The sequence below is a fragment of the Cyprinodon variegatus genome, unplaced genomic scaffold, assembly GCF_000732505.1.
Source record: "Cyprinodon variegatus isolate N-32 unplaced genomic scaffold, C_variegatus-1.0 Scaffold9, whole genome shotgun sequence".
NCBI classification, from domain to species: Eukaryota; Metazoa; Chordata; class Actinopteri; order Cyprinodontiformes; family Cyprinodontidae; genus Cyprinodon; species Cyprinodon variegatus.
The window spans coordinates 1,883,381-1,897,768 of record NW_015150462.1 but is presented as its reverse complement, the minus strand read 5'-3'; the positions used below and the strand labels follow the sequence as shown (position 1 = coordinate 1,897,768).

At 40.0% G+C, this 14,388-nt stretch overlaps 1 protein-coding gene across 2 annotated transcripts in view; it reads left to right on the top strand.

Annotated features, from left to right (window-relative positions):
• vangl1 (VANGL planar cell polarity protein 1) overlaps window positions 1-14,388 on the top strand; it is a 60,078-nt gene that overhangs the window by 16,972 nt on the left and 28,718 nt on the right. For both annotated transcript variants that reach the window (XM_015378089.1, XM_015378081.1), the window contains exon 3: window positions 5,601-5,727. In XM_015378089.1, the coding sequence (XP_015233575.1) occupies window positions 5,601-5,727 (127 nt within the window). The remainder of the gene's footprint in view (window positions 1-5,600; window positions 5,728-14,388) is intronic.

The window sequence follows — 14,388 nt, the reverse complement described above, 5'->3', positions numbered from 1 at the left end:
GTTCCCTATTTTCCTTGTTGCCTTGTTCCCTTCTTTCCTAGTGTCCTATCTTGTTTCATTTTCCCTTCTTTCCTAATGCCCTTTCTTGTTGCCTTGTTCCCTATTTTCCTTGTTGCCTTGTTCCCTTCTTTCCTAGTTTCCCTTCTTGTTTCATTTTCCCTTCTTTCCTAATGCCCTTTCTTGTTGCCTTGTTCCCTATTTTCCTTGTTGCCTTGTTCCCTTCTTTCCTAGTGTCCTTACTTGTTGCTGTGTTTCCTTGTTACCTTATTCCATTCCTACCTAGTGTCCTCTCCTTTTATTCAGTCTCTTTTGCCTCTCATTGTTTTCAGACAAAACCAGAAATCCAATCCAACCTTTGTTTTAGACAAAAAACAAACAAAAAAATGTCCGTCTGCTCAAATGGACCAACATGGGAAATCCAACAAGTTCACGGTATCTCCAGAGACATTTTAGTTGTCTATAACTGAGCCACATGAGAGAAACGCTGTCTGAAGAAGAGTCCCTGCTCCTCCTCCTCTGTATCTCCAGTTCTCTCTTCTCTCTGTCTTCTCAGCCAGCGTTTTCTCATCTCAAAGCTCACGTCGGAACGTTAGTCCACCAGAAACCAAATGGATGTGTCATGGGGGGTGAGGAGGTCTCACTGACTGATGGCTCTGCAGATGCACTGGCTGTCATATATCTCTCTGGGTTCTCTCTGACTCTTGCTGCCACCTGTTGCCATTTTATGAGCCTCTCATCTGATCTACTGCTCATGTTCCTCCCTCTGACACTCCCGACCATCAGAGTAAGGAGGCGTGTCAGTCGGATTCCCCAAGAGCTGAATTTTATCTCAGCAGAAGTTAGTCTTCTTCCTCTATCTTGGATTAGGGAGCTTGAACAGCCTCGCTGACAGAAAGTTGGAAAAGCAACATATGGCCTCCACAGCCAGGCTCCGCCCCCTTCTCTTTCTGCCAAAACCACCGGCTGGGCCCTGATTTCACACATAAAAAGGGAAATTGTTTCCTTTTAATGGTCTCCTGAAGGGAATCTCTTTGCCATGCGGTGGATGGATGCGTTACAGATCACTGCTGTCTAATTAGCCCAATGCTCCACTCTTAAAACGTAAATACAGGCAGGAGCTGCTTTGACCTGCAAAATTGCCAGCACCTCATCAATAAATGTATATATTTTATAATTTATTTAAGGGTTACAAAATGGTATGAAGCTAATTCGGGTGTTTTTTTTAATATTTTAAACGCCTCCAAATCCTCTCACTCCTTCAGGAATAATTTGTAGTAGCAAACATCTCATATTAACAGCCTCTCATGTGGAAAATGTTTTCATTTCATTAGTCTAATAAGTCTAATTTACAGAACAGCACTCGGTACTGATGTGAGACTGAGCAGTTTTTCATCTGGAGATGTAATACAACACAGACACTTAGTACAAAAAAATCTACAAAAACCTTTTTCGATTCCTATAAAGGTCGTCATACATGCTGACCTCCTCCTTCTGCTTTTGTTGGTTCAAATAAACAATAAAAAGTAAGTGTTTAAGTAAGCTTTTTTTGTGTCTAGGTTGCAGTGCCAGAGAAGAAGAATGGGGGTAAAAAAAAGGGACAGTTTGGTCCACAGGGAGTCTGGCGTGCCATCCTGGTTGGCCGCGCTCCTTCAGGAGCCTCTGTTCTGTCCTCCTCTGTGCGTCAGCTGCTGAATGTGATCAGTCAGCCTCAGATTGTGGCGGAAATGATACTTCCAAGAGCTTCCAGGACAGGATTCTGCTCCAGCCTGCCAGCTTTCACAAAGGCCTCCCTACTAACCTTTCCAAGAAGCAAGACTCGTTTCAGAGACCCACTTGGAAAGTCAGATTCCATTAATCAAATCCTTACTCAGCATGGAGGTGGAGGCCCCATCCAGCCAGCTGCATGCTAATGAGTCTCTGGGAAAGAGGGGTGTTATCTTCTTGGGCTATTAATATGTTATAAAGTAGGTGTATTTCCAGTAGATCGATAGTTAATTTATAAAATTATCACCACAGTTAAATATCGATTTTTCTCAAATGTCAGTTTTTATTCGCCTTAACAGCCGTCTTTTTTCCCCCTCCCCGTGTCTCCTCTGTAGATGCTACTTCTTCCTTATATTCTCCTGATTTTCATAAAGACTTTGAAGTAGGATCACTGCAGCTTCTCCTCCCAGCTTCTTCTGCATCGCTCCACTTTCAATTAATAAGCATAACGAGTGCAAGCGTTTGAATGATGATGGCTCCCTCTAGAATAACCATCTCCACCGTGTTTAGAGTGGTTGTAATAATATTTGGAGTAATAAGGATAGTGGTAAAATATACTTAAAGGCTTTCATCAGCCTCCTAATCTCCTGGATTTATATGATAAGAACATGTCAGTCTGAGTGAAGCAGGCCGCTGCAGGCTATTCAAATTGGGCTTTCTCTTTCTGTGTGCGCTTATAACAGCAGCTGGGATTTTCTGTGGGGAATCAGAAGCATATTCAAAAGGAAGCAGAGGTACGGAGGCGGAAAGCAGGCTGGTAACACCCTGTAGTCACATCCAAAGCAGCTCTGTTAAACTGTTGTTTCTACTGCTGTCATTCACTGGGTTCCCCTTCAGTCCACCCCCTGCAGGCAGGATATCCTCTGAGCTGCCTCAGATAGTTGTTGTTTACAGGCAGCAGATCTTATTTAACCACGACAGGATTTTATCTGCCTGAAAAAGTCTAAAGTTATGAGTGTAGATTTGTTTTCTGGGCTACTTAAACTGATTTTTAGCAGAAAGTTTCAGGGTATACTGATCTAAGAACATTTCCTCCCAAAATTGAATCGTACTGCTGAAGGTCAACTGATCAGCTGATTCTGAATGGGAATAAAACAATATTGGTAGATTTTAGAATAAAAAGAACAAGTTGAATCCTACTAACATCATGGGAGAAGAAGTGGAGGGGGTTGAGGAGTAAATACCTTTTTTTCACTTGGACTACAAACTAGACTGGAGACTTAAATGTGAAACCATATGCAAGAAGGGACAGAGCAGATTGTTCTTTTTAAGATTAGTCCTCCAGCTTTTGCAGCAAGATGCTACATATTTTCTATTTTCTGTTTTATTTTCAAGCTCCATGTAGATTGTTGTGTAGATTCCTTCTTTTGTTTCTATTTTTAATTTTACCTACTCCATTTAGTCCTTTTCTAGGAGGAAATAATAATAATAAAACTTACATTTCTTTTAGTTCTCTTCTCCTTTTTTTTAAAGTGGGAAAAAAGTAAATGACATTTTAATTTCCTTTCTTTTGGTTCTTTTACTTTCTTTTAATTTCATTTTCCCTTCCTGGCAGGGTTAAAAGGGAAGATAAAATAGTTTTAATTTCCTTTTTATTTTTTTGTCTTCTTTCAAGGGACTGAGCAGATTGTTCTTTTTAAGATTAGTCCTTCAGCTTTTGCAGCAAGATGCTACATATTTTTTTTTCTATTTTCTATCTATCTTCCTTTTTAATTTCAAGCTCCATGTAGATTGTTGTGTAGATTCCTTCTTTCGTTTCTATTTTTTATTTTACCTGCAACGTTTAGTCCTTTTCTAGGAGGAAATTATAATAATAAAACTTACATTTCTTTTAGTTCTCTCCTTTTTTTAAAGTGGGGAAAAAAGTAAATGACATTTTAATTTCCTTTCTTTTTTTTTTTTCCTTCCTTTCAGTTTCCTTTTTCCTTTTTAGCAGGGTTAAAAGGGAAGATAAAATAATTGTATTTTCCTTTTTAATTTTTGTCTTCATTTAAGGGACAGAGCAGATTGTTCTTTTTTAAGATTAGTCCTTCAGCTTTTGCAGCAAGATGCTAGATATTTTCTATAAATTTGTTGTGGAGACTGTCATCTGCTTTGTAAGAGCATCAGAGCTAATTACTTAAAAAAGCTCAACAAGCTAATGAAGACCAGCTCTGTTCTACGAACTCCTCTAGAACTTCTGGAGATTTTTTCACACTTTTCTTTTTTTTTTTTCATAAAGTGAAGAACATTATTGACAACAATGACCATCTTCTTTTGATTCTTAAACAACAAAGTGTCTTCAGTAAGAGGCTTCTCCAGATCTGGTGCATAATAGATCGCTACAGAAGAACACCTGATTAGACTCAACTCTTTGAAAAAAAAAAAAACATAATAAAAGCCTATAAGTTACTGCAACATTTAATTTCCCTTTGGGTTTAATAAATTATTTTTGATACGTATTGAATTAAAAGTAATTTGTGCTGATTTGAAGTTAGATGGAGATAAATAAGCTTTCCTCAAGATCGTCTTAATATTTATATCCAGTCAACTATCTTGTCAAAATGGGTGCCCTCATTTTTCTGATGATTCACTGTGAATTTTTTTGTCTTTTTTTTTTTGTTGATTTGACATATATAAACTATTTCTGTTAAAGCATCAAGATGAGAATATTTTAATTTCAAGCTCCAGGTAGATATCAGTGGTAAAAACACTGAAATTGTTCTTTCTTTGTTTCTTTTAGTTCCCTCTCCTTTTTTTTTAAGAGGTTTTTGGTTCTTTTCTTTCCTTTCAGTTTCATCTTCCCGTTTTCGGGAGGATTAAAAGGGAAGTTAAAATTATTTTAGTTTCCTTTTTATTTTATTGTCTTAATTTTCCTAGTTTTTTTAAGATACAAAAAGGAAAGAGAAAGATTAATTTATTTCATGCTTTTTTTATTTGTTATGTAAGCCACACTACTAAAAGTCATTAAGTTTTTGAAACGCAATATCTTGCCATACGAACAAACACTCTCAGCTTAAAAGACAAATTCACCAAGGCTTCCCATACATCGACTCAACATGAAAGATCAGGATCACCACTTAATCGACCTCTTAACAAACCACGCTGCATTCAGAAACAAGATGGTGGACAAGAGTTGTAGAAACGCTATTTACCAGAAAATGTTTTGTACACAATGTCTGACATCTCATCAGAGAACCTTTCTATACACATTTTCTGTGTTGTGCCTATTGCTTTTTTCCATCAACAAAAAGTCTGTTTACTCTTTAACAGTTGTGGCACACAGTTAACTAGTTGCCCTGTCAAGTGATTTTTTTATTTTCCTCCAGATCGTAGGACTTTTGCTGCTCCTCTTTAAGGCCGTTTGTTTTTATCTGTAAGTTTTAATTAGTGCCTTAAGCTTCCCAGTTCAATGAATGGATTCAAATTATTTGGACTGAAAGTATTTCTTTGATTGTTTTGTTGGTAAATCGCATATAATCCCAGAACATTTACCATTTGTGGTTATAATAGAGGAGAAGCATTAATGCTTTTGGAAGACTTGCTCTGGCTGAGTGTTTTTTGCTCTATAGCCTGCTTTACCTTAAAGCCTGCAGGGAAGGGAAACTGATGAGGGATTAGCAAGGCTTTAGTCTGTAGTGGAACCAGTGAGTGGTAGTCATGCCACATTGGGGGGGATCTATATTCAGGTTACCTGCCGTTCACGCTCTACAAACGATTAGGGCTGTAAAGGCCGGAGGTCAGTCAAGCTAATGGAGCTCACATGTTGCAGGTCACACGGATGGAGCAAAACGAGAGGAGGGATGAAGCTGATGAGGAAAACCAACTTTAATTCTTTTTTTTTTCCTGTCTTTCAGAGAGCGAAGCCGAGACCGACACAAGTCACGCAGCAAAGACAGCCGCTCTGAAAAGTCGGTCACAATCAACTCGCCGCCCGCCGAGCCGCTGCTGGGCGACTCCTCCGTGCGGGGCGAGCAGGTTCAGGTACGTAACGATCTGCCCCAGAAAGCTTCTGTACGCTGCTTCCAGCCTGGATGACTGTGCTGGAATGATCCAGGAAGGATTTAAGGAGCTTTGTCAGTTAACGAGGTGGAAGGATAGTTGTGTTTATCAGCCTGGGCAGCAACGGGCCATCTGGTACATTTGGGGGGGGAGGGCCGGTCCACTTTCTGGTAAACCCAACAGGAAGCCAGAAACAGGCAAACGGGATGCGGTTGCAGAAAGTTGCCCCAGTTGGTAGTAGAGCTCTGCTTGATCCTGTTTGTAGACACAGCATTCCCGGTTTGTTTGCAGCGACTGGGTCAAAGTAATGTCAGGCAAGAACGTGGACCCGGTAACCCCCTCTCAAATGGACCAGGCCAAGCTAAAACTGCAGCTACAGCTTTTGCACTCAGTCTAATAGTGAAACTCCGAAATCATGTTGACGTCTGATGCCTGCAAGCACAGGATCAAACTATGGATTATGTGATGGATTATTTGACAGCGGAGAAATTTAAGGTAGGATTTTAAAAGATTCGACCTTTAAGATAAAAACAAGCCACAGTGTTGAATGTCTGAGTCTAGCTGTCTTCTATAAACAGGCATTTATAAACTACCAACTCATATTTCAGCTTTAAATGCAGGCAAGACATTTGATTGTGTTGCTTGGACTGAGACAAAAGATAGCAGAGATATACCTGACAGGTGGATCAGATGGCAACGCCTCAGCTGGGCTGGTTTGACATCAGATGGCATGTTAGGACGTGAACCAAGAGGTTTCACCAGTACAAACAGTCTAATAAGAGGAACTACTGCAGACAGTCTGGCTGTTTGTCCTTTTTTGACCCTTAAATCACTCATTTGAGGCCTTTTACGCTAAAATTAGGTCACTATGATGTTTAAGGAATCAACTGATAGAAGTCAGAATTGAGCCAGAAGGCAATTTCCCTTTGAATTATCAGAGGTTAAACTGACCCAGTTCTGTAGCAACTGACTAATAATCCTCTTAGTCTGTATTTTAGATCAGTTACACTGATGCTGTTGTGGCTGTTTGGCGATAATTGCCTCATTCTCTTTAAACACCTCCTGATGTGAATGTTTTTGTAAACTTTTCTCTGACTTGGCGCCATACTGGAAGACTGACTGGCCAAAACAAACACAGCTTCAGACCTTAACATTGTTTGGCCTTCACTGCCTCAGCACTGAACGGAAATCTTTCCCTTTGGTCATCAGAATTTATCCCCACACTTTCTGTACTTATTGGACTTACTAATCCTAAATATAGGGCTTAAATGCTTTTTCAAAGATACCTTGAGTTATCTTTTTTTATCCATTTATTTCTTCCCCAAAACGAAGCAACCCTACCTTAAAAGCTCTGTCGTTCACTGGACATTGTTTATAGAAAGTGTAATATTTGCTGAGTCATGGGGAAGTGATTTGAATGACTGAATCATCTCTGCTCAGACATCTGCTTTCTAGTCATTGAGATGAGCTATTGATATGAGTGTTACGGTGTCTGGAGACGGACTCTCACAGGACTTTTTGATAAATATGAGATCATTTTATTTGTGTTAATTTTGGGAATTGGGCTCTATTGGATTAGAGTTAAAAAGAATCTATTCCCAAATAAAACATTATATATAATGCAGGGTTATGATTTATTTTTTGATTTTCACCTTTCTGTCTATCTTGTATGTACAATTTAATTTTGTTTAATAAGTCTGCAGACAGTATTTACTTAAAGATCTTATCAACAATGTTTTCATTAAACAGTACATTTCCTGTCAGAGTGATGCAGAATAAAAGTGGAAAAGTTTATATAAATTATTGTTTTGTCTTTTTAAATGTTTCAAACTAAATTAATATATACTTCTGGTTAAGACTCCAACATTGACACGAAAGGTTTCTGCACTAGTAGGTTGATGCCAGGTCAAAGTAGCTCCATAATAGGGCTTTAGGCCAATTTATGCTTCTAATGCATAGCCTCTGCAACCGTCAAATCTGTCTGTGCGCGACCACGCCCCCGCACAGAGGTTCGCACACCTAAAAAAAATCCTTACTACGCGTTGGATGGTTGCAAACCCACTCACACCTCAAGCGGAAGTGAGCAGACAAAAAGCAGCTGTGATTGGTCCTTGGTATGTCTTTCCGTCTGTCTGTGTGGTCGTCCTTCTCGATTCGATGCCAGGGCGCGCCATTTTTAAAAACCGATAAACAACTACAATGGACAACTACGACGAAAGGTTAATCGGTCTTTTTTGCCAACTCCATTAACAGAACCTGTTCCTCTTCGATGTCTAGCAAGTCTAGATGCATCTCCGTGACCGAGATATCTTGCAGACGCGCCATTGTTGTTTTGGAAGATAAACACTCCCGCCGGCGCCTCCGAAGTTCTAGTGACCATCCGCCAATGTTCTCGCGAGTACTTGATTAGGCTGCCCCTTGTGCTTTGGCTGAAACTGCTGTGTGTCCCTAGTAGGGTTGTCACGATACTAAACTTTTCAACTCTATACCGATACTAAGGAAAATATTCGATACTTGATACCATTTTCGATACCACAAGGATAAAATTTCAACAGAAATATTTTGATTAATAATTAAAATACAATAAATAAATACAATAAACAATAAGAACAACATTTTGAGGTTGTTTGCTGTGCACAGTATTTAGCAAGCTTGATAAAAAACTTACAAAATTAAAATTAAGTTTTCCTTACTTGGCTATGCTTTGCACACATAACAATGACACTAGCCGAACCGGTTAAGAAACAAAAATAATTCTCAGCAGCTGCAACTGTTACAAAAAAAGTCTGAAACTGAAAAGTGCACAAAATTATTCAATCACACAGTGTTCAGAAAGTGCATTTTCCTCTATTCTGCACTTTAGATGAATGACTGTTTAGGTGCGACTGGTACTCGATACTTTTGAAAATGAGTATTGTATCCGGATACAACATTTCAGTATCGATACTTTTTTGAGTATCGATACTTTTGACAACCCTAGTCCCTAGAAATTCTAGACCAACAGTGCAGAAGCATACCAGCAAAACTGGTTCGTGACCAGACCCAAGCGACAACTATAACCTGAAAGACTAAACATTTACAAACCCTACATGTTCCTTAACGGACGTCTGCTTTTGCCAAACAGAACCAATCTTCTGCATTTCTATCAGGCTTCCTGATAATTCCTGGATTGTTGAAAGACGGAATAAACGTCTAACATCCTTCTTAATGGATCCTATTAGTAAGCCCCCCCAGTGATTAATAAAAATTGATACGATTCTTCCCTCGGTAACAACTCCTGTACGGAAGAGTGTTGTTTGAGCCAGGGCTACTCAATGTTTTGCAATTTTGTTATTGCAGCATCAAAGCAGAGAACAGGTTTGCTCTTGAATTTGTGTTAAAACATTATTGGCCGATGTTAGATTTAAATCAAAATATTGGACGCCATTCTGTCAACATTATCAGGTCATTAAGACGGCAGTGTTTTTGTGATAAATAGGTAACCATAGATTTGAACTTAAGGAAGTATTTTGTATTTTTTTCCCCCTCGGAAGAATTTTGGAAACAACAACTCATTATCCCCAATCTATAGCAAAAATGAAACTAGAAGTTGTTTTCTTTTGATTTGAGCAGCTAAAGGAGACAATTTGCTAATGGAATAAGATGAACGCCTCGATCTTATTTCAAATGCATGATATCTATCTTATTTTAGGAGAAAACTGCTTTCGCAAATCATTATATTAACCTGATCAAATTATGGGCAGATACCATTATTTTAAGAATGTTTAACCTATTTTTAGATGAGTCTTTGTAGTAAGTTCCCACACTCTCTCCAAAACGTTCTGCAGCAGCTTCTTTCATCAAGTACTCAGCTGAAGGAGCTGCTGAGAAAACAGGAGATTAACCAGCCTATTTGGCTGACTCTCCCCTCTGCCAATCTCCAGTAGTAAATTCTCCTGATGTACGTTCTTGCCTGCATGCTATGTCTTATTTCACCGCTCAGCGCATCTATCCTTGGTATTTAGCGCTTCATGTCTTATTCATGCATCAGTCTGCAGCACCAGAGTAGAAAGGGTTTGCTTTAGCTGGAGTAATCAGGCGCTCCAAATCTACCGAGAGTGAGCTTCAGGACAAATCCGCCGTGGTCTGGGTCTCGCATATGCTCCAGAATGTGAATGTTTCTTTTTTTTTTTTGCCTGCCTGCGTCAGACTGATGTCAGCGTCTTACTGAGCGTAGCCGTTCTCATTACTCCACTGCTGGGACTTAATCAGAGTCTTGGCTGACGAAGCACGGCGTTGCTGAAGGCAGGGATGTCCTCACAATCCCGCTGAGAGCTTTCTCATGGCTGTCTGTAATGTTTCACCGCAGGGATTATTACAGAGGGGGAGGGGTTTCATGGGGATGTGTCTGAAGACGCACTAATGGACAGAGTTTGGCACCAGGAGTGTTGGATTGGATGTTCCTGTATATTATTTCAAACTTTAACGGTAGGGCTCTCTGGATACTGAGGAACATGCAGGTGAAAGAAGGTGTTGCAACCCTCTTTTGCGTTTGTTAGCAGTAGAGGATTTAAAAAATATTAATTAAATTACCTCAACAATATGAATTACTATTAAATGAATCACAAAATCCCACTTCCAATGGCTACTGCAGTCCCCAAATTACTCAACATTTTCATACCGAGCATCTCTGGTGCATTATGAAGCATCTTTCTGTTGGTACTGTAGGACTTTCTGCAACCATGACATGACCAGTCTCTAGCAGCCTTCTTTAGGACTCTTTGTTCTCCAGTTCATTGACATCCTGAAGTTTCATTGCTGCAACAGACTTGTTAAATCAAAACAGACCCTCAAAGTGCATCTTAAGCAGCTATAATAGCTATTCTATCATCCGCAAGGACCCTATAGTTTCTGCTCTTTCTTCTTTGCTAATTCTCTCAGCCAAAGTCAGATAAGACCATCTTTAAAATCCTATTCCAAGTTTAGCTGCAGATTTCTAATCAGAATTAAGTCTGGAATTTGTATTACTTAGAAGGAGGAGTTTTTTTGTCCTTGATCCTATTAGATAACCACAAAACCCAAATTATCCAGAGAAGACTTAGAACCTTTATATTATTTAAGAAACCTACTTTATAGAAATGGTTTTCAGGTTTTAGAATAAGCAACAAAAACATAAACTGTAGTAAAACAAAACGGATCTGCCCTTGTCTGAATAAAGCCATCTAAAAGAAAGTGGCTATGCTCGATCAGAGCTGTTCCGACAGGTTTCTCCAACCACTCCAAGGCCCCGAGCTTTATGCTAATGCTTGAGAGTTAAAAGAAAAAAGGAATCTCTTAAAGAGAAGGTGTAGGACAACCTGTGCAGGAGCAGTTTTCTGCGGCTAGTCCAGCTTTGCTTGGTGCAGCTGTTAGGATGTTAGAATGGAAGTGAGTACCGGCTTTCTGCTGTTAACCTGATACAGGTGCTACCTGTTGGTAAAGACGTCAATTTAACATGCTATTATTGGGTGTTTGGGTGGCTGTTAGATAATTAATGCTGGATTTATTTCTCTCAGTTCCCGGCATTGCGAGAGTCTACGAATCTGCTCATTGTCTGAAATGTCATTTTGGCCTGAACATGTTTTCGTTACTTTTCTTGCATTTGGTAAAAAACTTGATTGACATACCCTCTTCATCCCTGATTTTCCCATCCTCTCCATCCTCTTCACAGTCCCTGCAGCTTAGCTCATTGCAGCTAATTGACCTCAGCTGCTCTGTGATCTCAGCTGTTTGCCAACTAGAGCTGAACGTGGCACACGGACCCTATGATACAAGCAACGCAGCTTTTTGGCATTCTTTGGCAGACAGCCGTACAGGTAGCGCCGCAGCTTCAGTATAAGAAGAAGCAGATATGTCGAAGACTTTGAAGAGACAGAGAGCTTGCGTCCATGTTTGGGATCCCTTTTTTCTGGTGAGTGCGTGAGACATTGTTGCCGTTAAGTTGCCGTCTTTGGTAGCTGTATGGGATACATGGGATGCACTCGTGTCGCTGTTTAGTAAGTTTAGGTGCAGGTAACAGCATGGTGTAGAGTTGGTAAATAATTTCAGTTTATCTAACAGGATTTCCATGCCTTTGGACCATTTGCCATTTCTTACCCCAACCTTTTCTTTCGTACATTTCTACCTCCATTTTTTATTATAACGTGTTTATAAGGGACAAACTATCCTGTGGAATCCAGCCAGGTCTCTGCGGTTGTTGGGTTGCTGGAATTGCTCCTACGAGTCCATCCCTCTGGAATGGACTTGTAGGAGAAAAATAATTTGGAATCTGAGAAACTCCTGTTAGATTTTTTAGGTTTTATAAATTGCTTATAATGCAAGCGCTATAGATTATGACCTGACCTGGCTCTAAAGAACACACGTGACCATGCATGTGAGCGTTTGCTCACTGGGTCAGAAACAATAAATGGAGAGTGATGCTGAGGAGAGAGACGAGGACAGAGGTGTGGATGGGGGTGTAAAAGGGTGAGAACGAGCTGGAGTTAGAAAAATGCCTTGCCAGGTAGTGAACAGCAGCACCTTGATGGGGGTAATCTCTCCTCTCCTCTCCTCTCCTCTCCCTCGCTCCGTGTCTTCTTCACAAAAGCCCCCTCACATTATTCGCCAAGTGAGCGCACAGTCCCATACAATACCTCCTGAGGCATGATGGGAGAGCTTTCTATATAAAGACGGATAAGGCGAGGGGGGTGGACAGTCAGTGAGGTCATACCCTGTCAAAATGACACTCCGAGATGGAATCAGGGGAAACGACGCTCAGGCTTAGTACCTACTGGACCTTTGTGTGATTAAAGCAGAAATCGGGTTTGGATTATTTTGGATGCTGTCACCATCGGTGATGGAGGAGGGGGACGAGGTCCTGCAAGTGCTGGAGATCTGCGAGGCCGTACAGGACGTAAAAGAGGTGGTCATCAGCACCATAGAAGCAGAGTCACTTAGGAATTCGCCTCCTGCGACCAGCTGTGGACCAGACTCCAAAACAAGCCAGGTAGGATGGAGAAGTCGGTCTGGTTAACACGATTACCTATTCCACACATTAGAGCTGTAGCGACTGGCTGTTAATTCAGTGTAAACACCAGATGTCGGCTTTAAATGTGTCCCGTCGTTTTAGCTCCTAATGAAATCATCTGCAGATCTGGGATGCAGGTGAAATCAGGCGTAAACTTTGAACGGTACGTTTCTCTGCTGAGCTTTTGGATTCAAAGTTGCTCAATCGCATCGCTCTTCTGAACTGCATTGGCAGGTTACATTTAACAGAGAATTGTAAAGATCAGTTTTGTTTAAATAGACTGTAAATATCCCGTTTCCCTCTTTTATAGTTCTGCTCAGCCTTCTGTTCTACATTGTCTATCTTGACAGTCATTAAGTTGTTTTTTTTTTCCTTGTTTCCTTCCTTCCTTGTCCTGACAAGTTCCTGGCAGCCACACACATCATCCACTCTGTGTTTAAACTGCTGTGAGGAGCCTCCCCAGAGAATGCATGTTGCTATATTCTTTTCAGAAACTAGCAAAGCAAACCTTGCCGCCCTCCCAGGAGAAAGTGGAGAGCACGTATTGCCTTCCACTTAGAGCAGAACAACAGAAAACAGACCTTTAATGAACGCTTCATTTACTCTCAGAAACAATAGCTGGTATTTATACCCTGCTGGAGAAAGCGGGGGGAAAAATCTCCTGACTTAAACTGCTCTGACACAGTAAACCTTTTTTTTTTTTTTAGATTTCTTTACATAACAGCCTCTATTATCATAATTTTGTGTCCTATACCAATGCAGATGGTGTATTAAGGTGTATTTCTGCCAGTTTTGCACATTAAACCATAAGTTTAGTTTAGATGGTAAACATCTGATAGCATGCATTTTTTATTCCGAATCCAGTTTAGGTCTTAACTTTAGGATAAACTTCCCTGTTTCTGCAGAATAAGAGCATCCTCACACCATAAAGTTACCACCTCCATGTTTCACCACAGCTTTAGTCTGATTAGAATAAAGATACATCAGCATGTTATGATATTCTGGACATATTTTAGTGTATTTTTCTTGCATGCATGCATTCCCGAATTATTAGTGCATTCAGCAGCCATGGCTTGAAATTGTGGAGTACTTGCATTGCTGCTCCCTCCATTTTCCATCCATTGTTAATGCTTTGTTTGATTTGTTGATGCATTTTGTTTAAATTGAAGCTTGTGTAACATTTGTTATCCTTTTGTTTCGATTTTTATCATATAAATGGAGGAAGATTCAAAGATATTGGCTTCAAAACATCTGCAACAGCTTACAGGGATCCGTTAGACTCATGTCAATATGATCTAAATATCTGCGTCGTCCTTAAACCTTTAGGTTTGGTGCAGCATACAGCATTTCATTCATCTGATCAAATGCGTCTGCCAACTTTACACATCTGGCAGAAAAGTTGCCCAAAACAATAAGATTTAATCCTATAAACTGACATTTTTCCAACAAACACACAGAGCTGATGTTTGAAATACTGCTGTTTTGGTTTTAGCTTCTCAATGTAGCAGAAATGTTTGACACAGAAGTGATTTTAATCAGTTTAAATGCGTTTAACGCTTCAAATCTGCAGGATTTTGATCAGACTAAGAACCTTTGTGGCACATTTTAGATCTTATCCC